Source organism: Salmo salar, chromosome 14, assembly GCF_965601325.2.
Source record: "Salmo salar chromosome 14, fSalSal1, whole genome shotgun sequence".
In the NCBI taxonomy this organism is placed as follows: domain Eukaryota; kingdom Metazoa; phylum Chordata; class Actinopteri; order Salmoniformes; family Salmonidae; genus Salmo; species Salmo salar.
In genome coordinates, this window is record NC_138304.1 from 56,042,967 (window position 1) to 56,061,641 (window position 18,675).

General features: G+C 46.3%; 2 protein-coding genes across 7 annotated transcripts in view; both read right to left on the reverse strand.

Moving 5' to 3' along the window:
* Positions 1–1,040: 1,040 nt before the first annotated feature.
* Positions 1,041–17,780, reverse strand: hectd3 (HECT domain containing 3). 5 transcript variants are annotated; one of them, XM_082961051.1, is made up of 19 exons: positions 17,068–17,779; positions 16,119–16,279; positions 15,563–15,655; positions 15,035–15,170; positions 13,194–13,315; positions 12,291–12,404; positions 11,968–12,050; positions 11,265–11,430; positions 10,952–11,033; positions 10,081–10,272; positions 9,936–9,988; positions 9,583–9,751; positions 7,168–7,371; positions 6,686–6,892; positions 6,468–6,597; positions 5,551–5,625; positions 5,378–5,459; positions 3,506–3,577; positions 1,041–1,685 (listed from the first exon to the last, which is right to left on the reverse strand). In XM_082961051.1, exons 1-19 carry the CDS (start codon positions 17,419–17,421, stop codon positions 1,601–1,603), a joined length of 2,580 nt encoding a protein of 859 aa, XP_082817177.1. In that variant the 5' UTR covers positions 17,422–17,779; the 3' UTR covers positions 1,041–1,600. The 5 variants fall into 5 exon arrangements, with proteins under 5 accessions (XP_082817177.1, XP_013996773.1, XP_082817176.1 ...); XM_014141298.3 differs by having other exon boundaries at positions 10,090–10,272; positions 11,959–12,050; XM_082961050.1 differs by having other exon boundaries at positions 11,959–12,050.
* Positions 17,781–17,905: 125 nt separating this feature from the next.
* The window catches only part of best4 (bestrophin 4), a 148,251-nt gene continuing 147,481 nt past the window's right edge, over positions 17,906–18,675 (reverse strand). For both annotated transcript variants that reach the window (XM_014141491.3, XM_045694576.2), the window contains one exon: positions 17,906–18,618. In XM_014141491.3, coding sequence (XP_013996966.2) covers positions 18,417–18,618 — 202 coding nt within the window. In that variant the 3' untranslated portion in view covers positions 17,906–18,416. The remainder of the gene's footprint in view (positions 18,619–18,675) is intronic.

Here is an 18,675-nt window from a genome sequence, read left to right on the forward strand (position 1 = left end):
ATCTATGAATATATTGTAATGTTTTTAAAATTGTATAAACTGCCTTAATTTTGTTGGACCCCAGGAAGAGTAGCTGCTGCCTCGGTAGGAACTAATGGGGATCCATAATAAACCCCAGGAAGAGTAGCTGCTGCCTTGGCAGGAACTAATGGGGATCCATAATAAACCCCAGGAAGAGTAGCTGCTGCCTTGGCAGGAACTAATGGGGATCCATAATAAACCCCAAGAAGAGTAGCTGCTGCCTTGACAGGAACTAATGGGGATCCATAATAAACCCCAGGAAGAGTAGCTGCTGCCTTGACAGGAACTAATGGGGATCCATAATAAACCCCAGGAAGAGTAGCTGCTGCCTTGGCAGGAACTAATGGGGATCCATAATAAACCCCAGGAAGAGTAGCTGCTGCCTTGACGGGAACTAATGGGGATCCATAATAAACCCCCAGGAAGAGTAGCTGCTGCCTTGGCGGGAACTAATGGGGATCCATAATAAACCCCAGGAAAAGTACCTGCTGCCTTGGATCCATAATACATACAAATGAGGTAGTCACCTGGAAAGTGTTTCAATTAACTGGCGTGCCTTGTTAAAAGTTTGTGTAATTGCTTTCCTTCTTAATGCATTTGAGCCAATCAGTTGTGTTATGACAAGGTAGGGGTGGTATACAGAAGATAGCCCATTTGGTAAAAAACCAAGTCCATATTATGGCAAGAACAGCTCAAACAAGCAGAGAAACGACAGTCCATAATTGTTTTAAGACATGAAGGTCAATCAATACGGAACATTTCAAGAACTTTGAACGTTTCTTCAAGTGCAGTCGCAAAAACCCATCAAGCTCTATGATGAAACTGGCTCTCATGAGGACCGCCACAGGAAAGGACAACCCAGAGTTACCTCTGCTGCAGAGAATAAGTTCATTAGAGTTACCAGCCTCAGAAATTGCAGCTCAAATAAATGCGTCACAGAGTTCAAGTAAAATACTTTTGACTGGTTCATACATTGGAATATTCCCCATATTATGAAAAGTAAAACATTAGAAGTCATGTTATTATATTTCTTCATTAGTTTATTATGTACAGTACATCTGTAATAAGTTGGCAACGTTGTAGATATGGTATAATTAAGCAATAAGGTCCGAGGGGGTGTGGTATATGGCCAATATACCACAGCTTAGGGCTGTTCTTATACATGACGCAATGCAGAGTGCCTGGACACAGCCCTTAGCCGTGGTATATTGGCCATATATCACAAAACCTCTGAGGTGCCTTATTGCTATTATAAACTGGTTAACAACATAATTAGATCAGTAAACATCTGTTTTGTCATACCCATGGTATACAGTTGGATATACCACAGCTTTCAGCCAATCAGCATTCAGGTCTCAAACCACCCAGTTTATAAATGATAATAGGATTTGGCAGCAGCTCCAGATAGTGATGCTAATGCTGCGTTCATTACATTAGCCAAATCGGCATTCTCAATAAGTTGAAAGCACACAACTTGTTGCTCCCAGTTTACAAGTACTATGTTCAGCGTTTACCCCACTCGTTATAAATGCTGCATAAATACAGGTGGGCGTGGCATAAAACTGCTATATGGGCGTGGTCACTCCTCCCAGGGACTCATGTCAGTGTCGATGGCAACACAGTTGTAGGCAGCATAGCGCAGCTTGTCCTCACACACTTTCGCACTGCAGGGGACAGGGACGCAAAGTTAGGGAATTAGAGACTTAAATATTATTTCATGAGCTTTTACTAGAGACCGTGGAAGAGTGTCTCTCCCTAGAGACCGTGGAAGAGACATCTATCACATCTACAATCTCCGTTATATGGAACAAAAGATAAACCACATACAGTTGAAGTCGGAAGTTTACATACACCTTAGCCAAATACATTTAAACTCAGTTTTTTCGCTATCCCTGACATTTAATCCTAGTAAAAATTCCCTGTCTTTAGGTCAGTTAGGATCACAACTTTATTTTAAGAATGTGAAATGTCAGAATAATAGTAGAGAGAATTGATTTATTTCAGCTTTTATTTCTTTCATCACATTCCCAGTGGGTCAGAAGTGTACATACACTCAATTAGTATTTGGTAGCATTGCCTTTAAATTGTTTAACTTGGGTCAAACGTGTCAGGTAGCCTTCCACAAGCTTCCCACAATAAGTTGGGTGAATTTTGGCCCATTCCTCCTGACAGAGCTGGTGTAACTGAGTCAGGTTTGTAGGCCTCCTTGCTCGCACACACTTTTTCAGTTCTGCCCACAAATAGGATTGAGGTCAGGGCTTTGTGATGGCCACTCCAATACCTTTGTTGTCCTTAAGCCATTTTGCCACAACTATGTAAGTATGCTTGGGGTCATTGTCCATTTGGAGGACCCATTTGCGACCAAGCTTTAACTTCCTGACTGATGTCTTGAGATGTTGCTTCAATATATCCACATAATTTTCTTCCTCATGATGCAATCTATTTTGTGAAGTGCACCAGTCCCTCCTGCAGCTAAGCACCCCCACAACATGATGCTGCCACCCCCGTGTTTCACAGTTGGGATGGTGTTCTTCGGCTTGCAAGCCTCCCCCTTTTTCCTCCAAACATAATGATGGTCATTATGGCCAAACAGTTCTATTTTTGTTTCATCAGACCAGAGGACATTTCTCCAAAAAGTACGATCTTTGTCCCCATGTGCAGTTGCAAATCGTAGTCTGGATTTTTTATGGCGATTTTGGAGCAGTGGCTTCTTCCTTGCTGAGCGGCCTTTCAGGTTATGTCGATATAGGACTTGTTTTACTGTGGATATAGATACTTTTGTACCCGTTTCCTCCAGCATCTTCACAAGGTCCTTTGCTGTTGTTCTGGGATTGATTTGCACTTTTCGCACCAAAGTACGTTCATCTCTAGGAGACAGAACGCGTTTCCTTCCTGAGCGGTATGACGGCTGCGTGGTTCCATGGTGTTTATACTTGTGTACTATTGTTTGTACAGATGAAGCTGGTATCTTCAGGCGTTTGGAAATTGCCCCCAAGGATGAACCAGACTTGTGGAGGTCTACATTTTTTCTGAGGTCTTGGCTGATTTCTTTTGATTTTCCCATGATGTCAAGCAAAGAGGCACTGAGTTTGAAGTTAGGCCTTGAAATACATCCACAGGTACACCTCCAATTGACTCAAATTATGTCAATTAGCCTATCAGAAGCTTCTAAAGCCATGACATAATTTTTTGGAATTTTCCAAGCTGTTTAAAGGCACAGTCAACTTCGTGTATGTACACTTCTGACCCACTGGAATTGTGATACAGTGAATTAAGTGAAATAATCTGTCTGTAAACAATTGTTGAAAAAAAAAGCAGATGTCCTAACCGACTTGCCAAAACTATAGTTTGTTAACAAGAAATTTGTGGAGTGGTTGAAAAACAAGTTTTAATGACTCCAAACTAAGTGTATGTAAACTTCTGACTTCAATTGTGCCTTCAAAATATTCTGATAACAGTAGAGAGAATTGCCATTAAAACTCACCTGGGGTAGTTGGGTAGATACAGAGTACTGGAGCAGGTGGAGGACTGTGGCAACGCATCTGTAGTCTCAGAGCTAGAGGTTAGGGAAACCAAAGACATTATAATGCATCTGTAGTCTCAGAGCTAGAGGTTTAGAAAACCAAAGCTGTTATAATGCATCTGTAGTCTCAGAGCTAGAGGTTAGGGAAACCAAAGCTGTTATAATGCATCTGTAGTCTCACAGCTAGAGGTTAGGGAAACCAAAGCTGTTATAATGCATCTGTAGTCTCAGAGCTAGAGGTTAGGGAAACCAAAGCTGTTATAATGCATCTGTAGTCTCAGAGCTAGAGGTTTAGAAAACCAAAGCTGTTATAATGCATCTGTAGTCTCAGAGCTAGAGGTTAGGGAAATCAAAGCTGTTATAATGCATCTGTAGTCTCAGAGCTAGAGGTTAGGGAAAGACGTTATAAAAAGTGCAATAACACCAGCATAAAAGCATTATCTTATAAGGTATTTGCTTTGGGATCGCATCCTACTAACGCACGCTAAAAGGTGTCCTGCTAACCTACGCTAAAAGGCGTCCTGCTAACCTACGCTAAAAGGCGTCCTGCTAACCTACGCTGAAAGGCGTCCTGCTAACCTACGCTGAAAGGCGTCCTGCTAACCTACGCTGAAAGGCGTCCTGCTAACCTACGCTGAAAGGCGTCCTGCTAACCTACGCTGAAAGGCGTCCTGCTAACCTACGCTGAAAGGCGTCCTGCTAACCTACGCTGAAAGGCGTCCTGCTAACCTACGCTGAAAGGCGTCCTGCTAACCTACGCTGAAAGGCGTCCTGCTAACCTACGCTGAAAGGCGTCCTGCTAACCTACGCTGAAAGGCGTCCTGCTAACCTACGCTGAAAGGCGTCCTGCTAACCTACGCTAAAAGGCGTCCTGCTAACCTACGCTAAAAGGCGTCCTACTAACCTACGCTAAAAGGCGTCCTACTAACCTACGCTGAAAGGCGTCCTGCTAACCTACGCTAAAAGGCGTCCTGCTAACCTACGCTGAAAGGCGTCCTACTAACCTACGCTGAAAGGCGTCCTGCTAACCTACGCTGAAAGGCGTCCTGCTAACCTACGCTAAAAGGCGTCCTACTAACCTACGCTAAAAGGCGTCCTACTAACCTACGCTAAAAGGCGTCCTACTAACCTACGCTGAAAGGCGTCCTACTAACCTACGCTAAAAGGCGTCCTACTAACCTACGCTAAAAGGCGTCCTACTAACCTACGCTGAAAGGCGTCCTACTAACCTACGCTAAAAGGCGTCCTGCTAACCTACGCTGAAAGGCGTCCTACTAACCTACGCTGAAAGGCGTCCTGCTAACCTACGCTGAAAGGCGTCCTGCTAACCTACGCTAAAAGGCGTCCTACTAACCTACGCTAAAAGGCGTCCTACTAACCTACGCTAAAAGGCGTCCTACTAACCTACGCTGAAAGGCGTCCTACTAACCTACGCTAAAAGGCGTCCTACTAACCTACGCTAAAAGGCGTCCTACTAACCTACGCTGAAAGGCGTCCTACTAACCTACGCTGAAAGGCGTCCTACTAACCTACGGTGAAAGGCGTCCTACTAACATACGCCAAAAGGCGTCCTACTAACCTACGCTAAAAGGCGCCCTACTAACCTACGCTAAAAGGCACCCTACTAACCTACGCTAAAAGGCGCCCTACTAACCTACGCTAAAAGGCGTCCTGCTAACCTACGCTAAAAGGCGTCCTGCTAACCTACGCTGAAAGGCGTCCTGTTAACCTACGCTGAAAGGCGTCCTACGAACCTACGCTGAAAGGCGTCCTACGAACCTACGGTAAAAGGCGTCCTACTAATGTACGGTAAAAGGCGTCCTACGAACGTACCCTTGTTTGTCAGGGAAGATGTAGATGGGAGCAGGAAGACGGCTCCTCCCGGTCACAAACCTCAGGAATCGGCTGCGGTCCTCTGGAAGAGGAGAGGAGGGAACAGTCAGAGAGTTAGTGAGTGAACAGAGGACAGAAGATACAGAGACAGAAAGAAGACGGTTTTAACTGACCGTTAGTGAAGTTCATGAGAGCTTCCCACAGGTACTGTACCCTGACATCAGTCTGCTCCAAGTCCTCATATCGAGCTGTAGGAGAGAGAGAGAGAGACAACCCTATGGTTTATTATCAACCTAATGTGGAGAGAGACAACCCTATGGTTTATTATCAACCTAATGTGGAGAGAGACAACCCTATGGTTTATTATCAACCTAATGTGGAGAGAGACAACCCTATGGTTTATTATCAACCTAACGTGGAGAGAGACAACCCTATGGTTTATTATCAACCTAATGTGGAGAGAGACAACCCTATGGTTTATTATCAACCTAATGTGGAGAGAGACAACCCTATGGTTTATTATCAACCTAATGTGGAGAGAGACAACCCTATGGTTTATTATCAACCTAACGTGGAGAGAGACAACCCTATGGTTTATTATCAACCTAATGTGGAGAGAGACAACCCTATGGTTTATTATCAACCTAATGTGGAGAGACAACCCTATGGTTTATTATCAACCTAATGTGGAGAGAGACAACCCTATGGTTTATTATCAACCTAATGTGGAGAGAGACAACCCTATGGTTTATTATCAACCTAATGTGGAGAGAGACAACCCTATGGTTTATTATCAACCTAATGTGGAGAGAGACAACCCTATGGTTTATTATCAACCTAATGTGGAGAGAGACAACCCTATGGTTTATTATCAACCTAACGTGGAGAGAGACAACCCTATGGTTTATTATCAACCTAATGTCCTCATATCGAGCTGTAGGAGAGAGAGAGAGACAACACTATGGTTTATTATCAACCTAATGTGGAGAGGGGACATAAGATGGGGCCACATTTGTGACGGTTCTGAGTCTGTCTGGGACTACAGCCTGGCAATCTTCCAACCACATCCAAGGTCTGTCTGATTACTCACTGAGTCGTTTGAGTGCCTCCACGGTGATCTCCGGGTCTCCACAGACTTTCTTCTCCACTTCCTGCCAGGTCAGCAGATCCAGGACGGCCTGAGGCACTACCTTCACCAGCCCCGCCTGCATAGCACAGATCTGGAACAGACATATGTATGGGTTACATCTCCCTCCACACGAGAAGACCCAGACCGGCTTGAGGGCCATCTGAAAACCCCGTTCCCACCTGCTGTCTGCTCTCCTCCAGGCGTGCCTTCTGTACCAGGTGAATGAATTCCCTGCGGTCTTGGTACCGTACCACCTGATTGCTGCCGCCTGGCACCAGCTCAACCAGTCTTCCGTCACTCAACAGGGTAGTGTACACCAATTCCTCCCCAAACTTAAAGTCAAATGTCTCCTGGTCCATGACCTCCATGGCCTCCAGCAGCTTGACCTTTAGAGAGACACAGAACAGAAGTAAACTAACATCTTAAAACAGATGGGAAATACAATACAATCCAAAGCATTGTCAGAATATTGCAACTAGCGATTGTATCGCCTATAAAAAACAGAATAGATACAAGCTTCAATAAGTATGCCAAGGATGAAGCCGTCGGTGGACCGAATCCTAACTTGAGTTCTGCCATTTTTTCACAGTTGTCTTTTACATCAATGTATGATTGACGCTCAAGTCAGTTATGTCAGATGTGACAACAGCACAGTGCTCACCAGGACAGAGTCAACAGCAGGGAAGTCTTTGCTCCAGCTGACAGCCTCCCCTGTTAACTGTTTCCACACTAGACCAGGCAGAGCCAACACCAGGAAGTCCTTTCCTCGGAGAGCGGCTCCCATCAGCTGTCCGATCCACTCAAACTTGTGGAACTCTCTGCAGGACGGGTTTGGGACATAGTGGTCTCTGGCCTCGCCTGTTCCCTGGGAGCAGAAACTAAACTGTAGGTCATGTAACACTAGCCTCCCCCCGGGTTGAAATACTAGCCTCCTCCCCCCTGGTTGAAATACTAGCCACCCCCCCCCCCCTAGTTGAAATACTAGCCTCCTCCCCCCCCTAGTTGAAATACTAGCCTCCCCCCCCTAGTTGAAATACTAGCCTCCCCCCCCTAGTTGAAATACTAGCCTCCCCCCCCTAGTTGAAATACTAGCCTCCCCCCCTAGTTGAAATACTAGCCTCCCCCCCCTAGTTGAAATACTAGCCTCCCCCCCCTAGTTGAAATACTAGCCTCCCCCCGGTTGAAATACTAGCCTCCCCCCGGTTGAAATACTAGCCTCCCCCCCCCCCCCGGTTGAAATACTAGCCTCCCCCCCCCCCCCGGTTGAAATACTAGCCTCCCCCCCCCCCCCCCGGTTGAAATACTAGCCTCCCCCCCCCCCCCCGGTTGAAATACTAGCCTCCCCCCCCCCCCCGGTTGAAATACTAGCCTCCCCCCCCCCCCCCGGTTGAAATACTAGCCTCCCCCCCCCCCGGTTGAAATACTAGCCTCCCCCCCCCCCCGGTTGTAATACTAGCCTCCCTCCCCCCCGGTTGTAATACTAGCCTCCCTCCCCCCCGGTTGTAATACTAGCCTCCCTCCCCCCCGGTTGTAATACTAGCCTCCCTCCCCCCCGGTTGTAATACTAGCCTCCCCCCCCCCGGTTGTAATACTAGCCTCCCTCCCCCCCGGTTGTAATACTAGCCTCCCTCCCCCCCGGTTGTAATACTAGCCTCCCTCCCCCCCGGTTGTAATACTAGCCTCCCTCCCCCCCGGTTGTAATACTAGCCTCCCTCCCCCCCGGTTGTAATACTAGCCTCCCTCCCCCCCGGTTGTAATACTAGCCTCCCTCCCCCCCGGTTGTAATACTAGCCTCCCTCCCCCCCGGTTGTAATACTAGCCTCCCTCCCCCCCGGTTGTAATACTAGCCTCCCTCCCCCCCGGTTGTAATACTAGCCTCCCCCCCGGTTGTAATACTAGCCTCCCTCCCCCCCGGTTGTAATACTAGCCTCCCCCCCGGTTGTAATACTAGCCTCCCCCCCGGTTGTAATACTAGCCTCCCCCCCGGTTGTAATACTAGCCTCCCCCCCCGGTTGTAATACTAGCCTCCCCCCCCGGTTGTAATACTAGCCTCCCCCCCGGTTGTAATACTAGCCTCCCCCCGGTTGTAATACTAGCCCCCCCCCCCGGTTGTAATACTAGCCCCCCCCCCCGGTTGTAATACTAGCCCCCCCCCCCGGTTGTAATACTAGCCCCCCCCCCCCCGGTTGTAATACTAGCCCCCCCCCCGGTTGTAATACTAGCCCCCCCCCGTTGTAATACTAGCCCCTCCCCCCTGGTTGTAATACTAGCCCCTCCCCCCTGGTTGTAATACTAGCCTCCCCCCCTGGTTGTAATACTAGCCTCCCCCCCTGGTTGTAATACTAGCCTCCCCCCCTGGTTGTAATACTAGCCTCCCCCCCTGGTTGTAATACTAGCCTCCCCCCCTGGTTGTAATACTAGCCTCCCCCCCTGGTTGTAATACTAGCCTCCCCCCTGGTTGTAATACTAGCCTCCCCCCCTGGTTGTAATACTAGCCTCCCCCCCTGGTTGTAATACTAGCCTCTCCCCCTGGTTGAAATACTAGCCTCCTCCCCCCGGTTGAAATACTAGCCTCCTCCCCCCGGTTGAAATACTAGCCTCCTCCCCCCGGTTGTAATACTAGCCTCCTCCCCCCGGTTGTAATACTAGCCTCCCCCCCGGTTGAAATAAAAGCCTCCCCCCGGGTTGAAATAAAAGCCTCCCCCCGGGTTTCAGTTGACACTTCTTCCAAATATCAAACATATAGCAGAGTAAGAAAAGAAAAGAAATCCTCCCATTTCAGTATTGAACCCACATTGGTACAACGGTTCCGGGCTGGAGAGAACAGTTAGCAGGATTCATTACCTGGTTACTTGTAAAAGAGGTAGAGGTTAAGGGTTAGTTACCTGGTTAGTTATAAAGGAGGTAACGGTTTAGGGTTAGTTACCTGGTTAGTTATAAAGGAGGTAGCGGTTTAGGGTTAGTTACCTGGTTAGTTATAAAGGAGGTAGCGGTTTAGGGGTAGTTACCTGGTTAGATGTAAAAGAGGTAGCGGTTTAGGGTTAGTTACCTGGTTAGATGTAAAAGAGGTAGTTACCTGGTTAGATGTCCTGTTGAAGAAGGGTAAGGGCAGGGGGCATTCTGCTGAACTGGGACACAGCTCTTCAGACATGTCTGCCAGACTGTCTCTAAAACCACCTCCTTGGTCGATGATGCCCTCTGCTATGAACTTACACTCCCACCACTGGTCGTAACGCGCTGGCCATCTGATCAACAACAACATATTCATCGCTGGTTTAGTTTCCTTTCAAGTCTGTTATGATAAACAGCCTTTTATTAACACATTCATTTCACCATCTTTTAGATAACAGTCATTCTCAGGAAGCTGAATTTGTTAAGTAAATGTGACGGTCAATAAGGATGCTGGGTAGAGAGAGAAGATCACTGTACCTGTAGTCCAAAATCTTCTCAAACTTATCGGATGGCTTCAGACCCTCGTACACCTGCATGGGTTAAAACCAGATGTCCAAAATCATATAGCTACAACACACACACACACACACACACACACACACACACACACACACACACACACCTCCACTACCTGTGTGAAGACAGCGTTCTTAGCAGTAGGGTCCAGTGAGGGGTTATCTCTGTGCTCCATGGCCAGTCTACGGTTGATATAAAGCCGGGGCATAAAGTTAGGCTTGCTGGTCTCAGAGTCCTTCAGACACTGGGTGATCAGGGCCGAGCGACGCTTCGACAGCAGTAGGAACGGCTTGATACTCTAGGGGGCAGAATAGAACAACAACGGTCAATGTACTGGAGGTAATAATAATAAAAACGAAAAAAAAAAAAAAAGGGACACTGCAAGATTTAGGTCGTTTATCTACTTACCCAGAGTTAGACCAACTCATAGATACTATTTTATGTCTCTGAAGTGCAGTTTGGAGATAATTGAAGTTAGCTTAGCACAATTGCTGGAAGTCTCCAGGTACAGTAGCCAGCTCCTCTCAAAAGCAAGGGAAAAAAACTTTCTACTCCAAAAATGTGTGGTTGACCATTTATAGTCTTCAAATGCTATACATAGTAAATCAACATTTTATTAAATGTGTTAATTTCACTGATAATCAAAAAGGAAAACAGATTATATCCACTTCCTCATTCTTTCCCAGTTGTCTTAAGAGATCGCAACGGTACAACCGTCTCACGGAGATGCCCGTGTCCTCACAGATGCTATAATGGGACAGATACAACATTGTAATCTCTATACAAAATGGCATCCATGAGTTGGTCTAACTCTGGGTAAGTAGGTAAACGGAAATCTATCAGTGTCCCTTTAAAGATGAAAGGAAATAGATGTTTTTGTTTTTTTACACCAGCAGATTAGACATGACATCTGTGCTGTGTTCCCTGGTCCTGGGGAGCTAGTGCAGGTCTTTGTTCCAGCCCAGCACTAGACGTACCTTGATGTGGTTGAAGGTGGCCAGGCTGTAGTCCCAGGCTGGAACCAAGTGTGGCAGGAGACTGTCCAGCAGCGAGATGAACCTGAAGACACACAAGCTGAGTCACAACACCAACTGACCAGACAGGGGAAGAGCACCATAGACCAGCATTCATCTTGGTAGAATAGGAGGATCACATGAGGATCACAACAAGCTCCATGTTCACCACCATGCAGGGTAGAGTCTTACCTCTGTATAACCAGGCCCCCCTCCAGGCAGGGTAGAGTCTTACCTCTGTATAACCAGGGCCCTGCGGTAGAGGGTAGAGTCTTACCTCTGTATAACCAGGGCCCTGCGGTAGAGGACATCAGGCAGGGTACCCTCCAGTCGAGGATAGCGTACTAAGTTAGGAGACTGAAACACGTCCGCGTTGAGCCCCAGGTCTCTCTCACATGATGACTTGATCTTCAGCCCTCTGATCCGAACGTCTATACCCTCGTCTGAGACAGGAAGACAAAAGCCAGAGACAAGTTAGGAAGAGGTTGAGTCCATTTCAATAAAAAAAAAATTAAGTGTTATTCATTTTTAACTGGAATGTATTATTGTTCTAGTCACTGAAGGGACACGTTGAGGTCCTGACAGGAGTGGATAAGCCTGCGATTGATACAGAATTTAATTCAAGGCACAGTTTTCGATTTCCAAAGTCCAAGTTGATATCTACAGTGTGCCAACAAAAGACACCGAGCCACTCCCAGATAAGGTGACAGGGTAGATCTAAGGTTCGTCTAGTTCGTCAGCTAGACAGGATGTGATGTCTGTCAAGGCTCTAACAACTTTGATCAGAGCCTTGTGTTCAGAGCGCCGATCTAGAATCAGGTCTCTTTCCCTTGTCCATATGTTATTCATTATTATTTAAAAAAGGCAAAACTGATCCTATACCAGCACTCCTACTGAGATGCTTTGCCAATACAGGCCTGGAAATGATTAGTACAGTTGTGTGTATATTAAATTATTCAATGTGTAGCCACCATTCTCACCCCTGCACTCCTCGATGCGAACCTCTATGACAGACAGGTGGGCCGTCATGTCTTCCAGCACACACACCTCACCAATCAGATTGCTGAGGGATAAATAAAAACAAAACAAAAAAAGTTACAAGTTCATGTAGCACCTCTGTTTTAAAAAAAAATAAAACTATTTTCTTCCGTTTGCTCTGCTGAATACAGCCCAGGTGTTCTTTTTGAAAACCTATTTTCTTCCGTTTGCTCTGCTGAATACAGCCCAGGTGTTCTTTTTAAAAACCTATTTTCTTCCGTTTGCTCTGCTGAATACAGCCCAGGTGTTCTTTAGAGGAACTTACTCGTCTATGGTGACATCGCTGAGCTTCTTCAGATTGTCTCCTTCTCCTCCAAACACAGTCACTCTTTTAGGCATGTAGTTGTCATCAGTTGAATCGACCGTCAAGATCAGCTTACTGCCGGACAAAACACAAAAACAATATTAAAGTTTATTCTTCAGGTCTTCCTAAGACTTGACTAAAGTCATGGTTTTGGTGGGCTAGTGGTCATCTGGTGATGTACTGTCCCCAAAGGGAGTGGCCCTCCAGGTTCCATACTGTCCTCCACCTGTCCCCAAAGGGAGTGCCCCCCCCAGGTTCCATACTGTTCTCCACCTGTCCCCAAAGGGAGTGGCCCCCCCAGGTTCCATACTGTCCTCCACCTGTCCCCAAAGGGAGTGGCCCCCCAGGTTCCATACTGTTCTCCACCTGTCCCCAAAGGGAGTGCCCCCCCCAGGTTCCATACTGTTCTCCACCTGTCCCCAACAGGAGTGCCCCCCCCCAGGTTCCATACTGTTCTCCACCTGTCCCCAAAGGGAGTGGCCCCCCAGGTTCCATACTGTTCTCCACCTGTCCCCAAAGGGAGTGGCCCCCCAGGTTCCATACTGTTCTCCACCTGTCCCCAAAGGGAGTGCCCCCCAGGTTCCATACTGTTCTCCACCTGTCCCCAAAGGGAGTGCCCCTAGGTTCCATACTAGGCCCCACACTGTTCTCCACCTGTCCCCAAAGGGAGTGCCCCTAGGTTCCATACTAGGCCCCACACTGTTCTCCACCTGTCCCCAAGGGAGTGCCCCTAGGTTCCATACTGTTCTCCACCTGCCCCCAAGGGAGTGCCCCCAGGTTCCATACTAGGCCCCACACTGTTCTCCACCTACATAAATCCCAGGTTGGCCATGGCAGTGGCAGGACTGTGACAGTACCACTTACTTGACTACGGTGCCTCTCTTCATGTGCAGTCTGATCCAGTGTTGTCCCTGCATCCCATCGCTCTCCCAGTAGGTCTCTGTGTCTCCATCTGTCAGGCAACCTGCCCCACCACTAGGGTCCTCCTGCCCACACACACACACACACACACACACACACACACACACACACACACACACACACACACACACACACACACACACACACACACACACACACACACACACACACACACACACACACACACACACACACACACACACACACACACGTTCATTTTGTCACCCATTTTCTGTTTTAAAATATCTTTTAGTCTTAGTCCCATTTTATTCTCTTAAGTTATCAGTTGACTAAAACTCTGGACAATTTTAGTCTAGTTTTATTCGGCCATTTTAGTCAGTGCATTTTTCTATTAAATTATGAATATTTAGGCTACCTCTAACTTCCATCATGAGCACATTCAGATAGCCTTGTCCAACTAGGCCTACTATCCCCTCGTATACCTTAGCTGGCAACACTGATATTGTGTCAGATTGTAACCAATGCCAGCCATAATTAACCACATAGGCTAATTGTGTCAGATTGTAACCAATGCCAGCCATAATTAACCATATAGGCTACAGGTAAAACATTCTCACAGCTCTGATTTTCTCCCCATCATAACCATCATGGGGGTAAATAATAGTGGTTTCCTTGAAAATAGTCAACAAATAGCATTTGTTTTTTTCCCCACCATAGGAAAAATAAAATCAACAGCAAATCTCATCTGCGAACCGCGCATGACAGACGAATAAATAACAGAGCACATGGGAAAATAGACCTTCTGATGTGATCAAAGCAAAAATAGCCTCCATGAAAGTAAGAGAGGGAGAGAGTAAAAATGGTTTCTAGTTGAGGTTAGTTAGTGTCCTGGCTTCACATCAGTTCAAGAGAGGAGTGACTGAGGAGACCTCCTGGGAGCTGTGTGCTGGGCACATCAGGCCAATCAGACCTCCTGGTGAAACAGGTTAAAATGAGCTTCATGTCAAGCATACTAATGATGAGATGAAACAGGTGTTAAATGGAGCTTCATGTCAAGCATACTAATGATGAGATGAAACAGGTTTAAAAATAAGCTTAATGTCAAGCATACTAATGATGAGATGAAACAGGTTAAAATGAGCTTCATGTCAAGCATACTAATGATGAGATGAAACAGGTGTTAAAAGGAGCTTCACGTCAAGCATACTAATGATGAGATGAAACAGGTTAAAATAAGCTTCACGTCAAGCATACTAATGAGATGAAACAGGTTAAATGGAGCTTCACGTCAAGCATACTAATGATGAGATGAAACAGGTTAAATGGAGCTTCATGTCAAGCATACTAATGATGAAATGAAACAGGTGTTAAAATAAGCTTCATGTCAAATGTCCATTAGTCTCACATGGAATTCTCATCTGCTCACATTTCCGTCGACTAAAATTTGAAATAATTTTAATAATAGTTATTGTTTTATTCCAGGGCATCACGTCACTGTCCTAGTTTTAGTCAGGAAAAAAAAAAAAATAGGTTGTTGACGAGTATTTTTCCATTATATTTATTGTTGTTGAAATTAACACTGACACACAGATACACACACACACTACTCACTGAGCAGGATGCTGGTGACACACACACACACTACTCACTGAGCAGGATGCTGGTGACACACAAACACACTACTCACTGAGCAGGATGCTGGTCACACACACACACACACACACACACACACACACACACACACACACACACACACACACACACACACACACACACACACACACACACACACACACACACACACACACACACACACAACTCACTGAGCAGGAGGACACGTCGATGCTGGTGACACACTGTTTGACGCTGCCCAGGTTCTCATCCTCCTTTCCAATGTGGTCGTAGAAGTAATGCAGCAGATCCTCATCATATTCAAACGTCCAGGTGGGAGGAACATACCTGGACAACAGAGAAGGCAACAGTACTGTTGGTTAGACCAGGCTACCTTAACTTCATTCAGTTTGTTTTACAGAGAGAGTGTCCAAAATGCCTAAATATCTGCTGAACAGGTAGCTCATCAGAGCCTGTTATCACCCATGGACCAGGGCTTGACCAGATAGCTCACCAGAGCCTGTTATCACACCCATGGACCAGGGCTTGACCAGATAGCTGTGTAGCTCATCAGAGCCTGTTATCACCCATGGACCAGGGCTTGACCAGATAGCTGTGTAGCTCATCAGAGCCTGTTATCACCCGTGGACCAGGGCTTGACCAGATAGCTCATCAGAGCCTGTTATCACCCATGGACCAGGGCTTGACCATGAGCTGGCTTCGCCTCCAAACACACTGACCTGAGCTTCTGAACAGCCGCTTCGTCAGGCTCCGCGACCTTGGGTTTCGAGCCGACGTGAAGAGAACTCTCTACATCCACCACCTGTTCCCACCTGACAGAGAGCAGACCGTGTTAAACCGCCGAGCTGAAGCACCAAGCAGAGCCATTACAAGTCTTCAGGTCTCAAACAATGTTACTCACCACCTCTGTTACACACACACACACACACACCACCTCTGTTACACTCACTCACCACCTCTGTTACACACTCACACACACACACACACACCACCTCTGTCACACACACACACACCACCTCTGTTACACACACACACACACACACCTCTGTTACACACACACACACACACCACCTCTGTCTCACACACACACACCACCTCTGTCTCACACACACACACACACACACACACACACACACACACACACACACACACACACACACACACACACACACACACACACACACACACACACACACACACACACACACACACACACACACACACCTCTGTTACACACACACACACACACACACACCACCTCTGTTACACACACACCTGTCACAGGGCTTGTGGTCATATCCGAAGAGCTGCTGGTGTCTGCCGAGTGTCTCAGGTGATTCTACAGGTACCAGTCGGTCTCCTCCCTCTGTGTGTTTACAGACCAAGACCCAGCCCTCCTCGCACTCCTGACCCACACGGTACTCCTCCAACTGATCCTAGAAAACACACACAGAGACAAGCAGACACACACACACAGAGAGAGAGACAAGCAGACACACACAGAGAGCGAGACAAGCAGACACACACAGAGAGAGAGACAAGCAGACACACACAGAGAGAGAGACAAACAGACACACACAGAGAGAGAGAGACAAGCAGACACACACACAGAGAGAGAGAGACAAGCAGACACACACACAGAGAGAGAGAGACAAGCAGACACACACAGAGAGAGAGAGACAAGCAGACACACACAGAGAGAGAGAGACAAGCAGACACACACAGAGAGAGAGAGACAAGCAGACACACACAGAGAGAGAGAGACAAGCAGACACACACAGAGAGAGAGAGACAAGCAGACACACACAGAGAGAGAGAGACAAGCAGACACACACAGAGAGAGAGAGACAAGCAGACACACACAGAGAGAGAGAGACAAGCAGACACACACAGAGAGAGAGACAAGCAGACACACACAGAGAGAGAGACAAGCAGACACACACAGAGAGAGAGACAAGCAGACACACACAGAGAGAGAGACAAGCAGACACACACAGAGAGAGAGACAAGCAGACACACACAGAGAGAGAGACAAGCAGACACACACAGAGAGAGAGACAAGCAGACACACACAGAGAGAGACAAGCAGACACACAGATGGTTAAAGGACAACTGCCTCAAAATGTGTACTGAGCAAAGGCGATCAGTCCTGCAACAAGAATGGAGACATGACCTCACTAACCAGGAAGTGTGTAAAGCAATGAATCATTCAACTCTTTCTTACCTTGTTGATTTTAACCCACAGGCCGTGGCTGTTGCAATACTCTTCCCCCGTTGTCCGAATACACGTCCCTTTCTTTGGTTCGATGTTGCATTTGCATAGCTTCTTACTGTGAAGAGCTTGATGGGGGCTCTCCCAAACTGAAACCAGGGTCTTACCGACGGATGAGTTGGCGGTGGACGTACTAGACGAAGCGGTTGAATTCGACGACGAATCTTTACATATTTTATAACATACCTCTTTTGGGACGAAACATAGACACTCGGGTAGAGCTTCGCTCTTTCTGAAACATTCAATGCATTTGTTCAGAAACCGAATCCTACCCAGTAAAACGTGAGGGTTGTCGCCCGGTGACATGTCTTTTCTGTGTGTTTTTTGTTGTTTAACTGCTAGGGTAACAACTCAAGCTAAGCCAGGAAGGGCTAGTTAACTAGCTAACTATGCGTCACAGTCAACACACATTTCAATGGTGGACATCACCTGACATTTCCGTTTTTTTTCTTCCGTTTGGTTTTCCAGGATTGTCGTGTATAAGCTTCTATATTTGAACCTTAAACAAAACACAAAGCTTCTTCTTTTTTTCTTTTTTTTTGTTTTATCCACCGTCCGTTTTCAAACGAACCGGTGCCACCACTTTAGCTAACTGACAGCTAGCAGACACTTTCCGTAGCTCTCACTGGTAGCGCTTAAAATCGGATCTAAAGGGCGAACCGCCTATAACTTCAGCTAGCTTTCAATTCGACAAGTTACGTTACCGTGTCGGCTTCCGTAGGCTAGTAGCCTAGCTAGCTAGCTAACATGTTTACATTCCATGACAGTCAATAGCTATCGAAAAAATGTGTACTTTTTTATTTTACCTTTATTTTAAACAGGGTGTCCCATTGAGACCAAGAAAGCCTTGCATTTTTACAATTACACAACAAATTGCGTAGGAAATACACCAGAAAATAAACAATACAAGAGAATACAAAAAAATTAAACATGAAAAACAATCACACTTCCATTCCTTACAAATGTATGTCAGTCTTGGCAGATTCGTTCACTACCTACAGTATATTTATTTCTGTAGATAAACTCTTAATTTATTTATTTAAATCAATCTACAATGTTATATCGACGAAATCAGGCTTCAAAGTCACTGTCACAGCTGTTTTATTGAATGTTTTTTATATTCTTTATAAAAAGAATAATGAATGTTTTTCAAAATAGTTTTTTTAATAACCAGGATTACAAACAATCTAAACATGATTGTAGAAGATATTTCACACAATCTTTGACACACAGGTGCATGGAAAATGCATGAATTATCCCCCCAAAATAAACAAAACCCATAAACAAGTTGCCCAGATCTTTCAACAAGAGCTCTGCTCATTGTCATTGGCTTGGATGAGTTCCACAGCCACCTTGAACTGCCCCTCCCCTCGTTCTGTCTGCAGATGAGACACCTTCAGCTGTCTGTCTCTCACTAAAGACACATCCTTCACCTTCCTGTCCACATCACCACACTCATCCTTATAGACGAAGGGCATGGAGACGGCCTGACCTGATTCAAAGCTGCCCAATGAATCAATGAATTAACAAACAAATAAATGAATGAATTAACAAACAAAC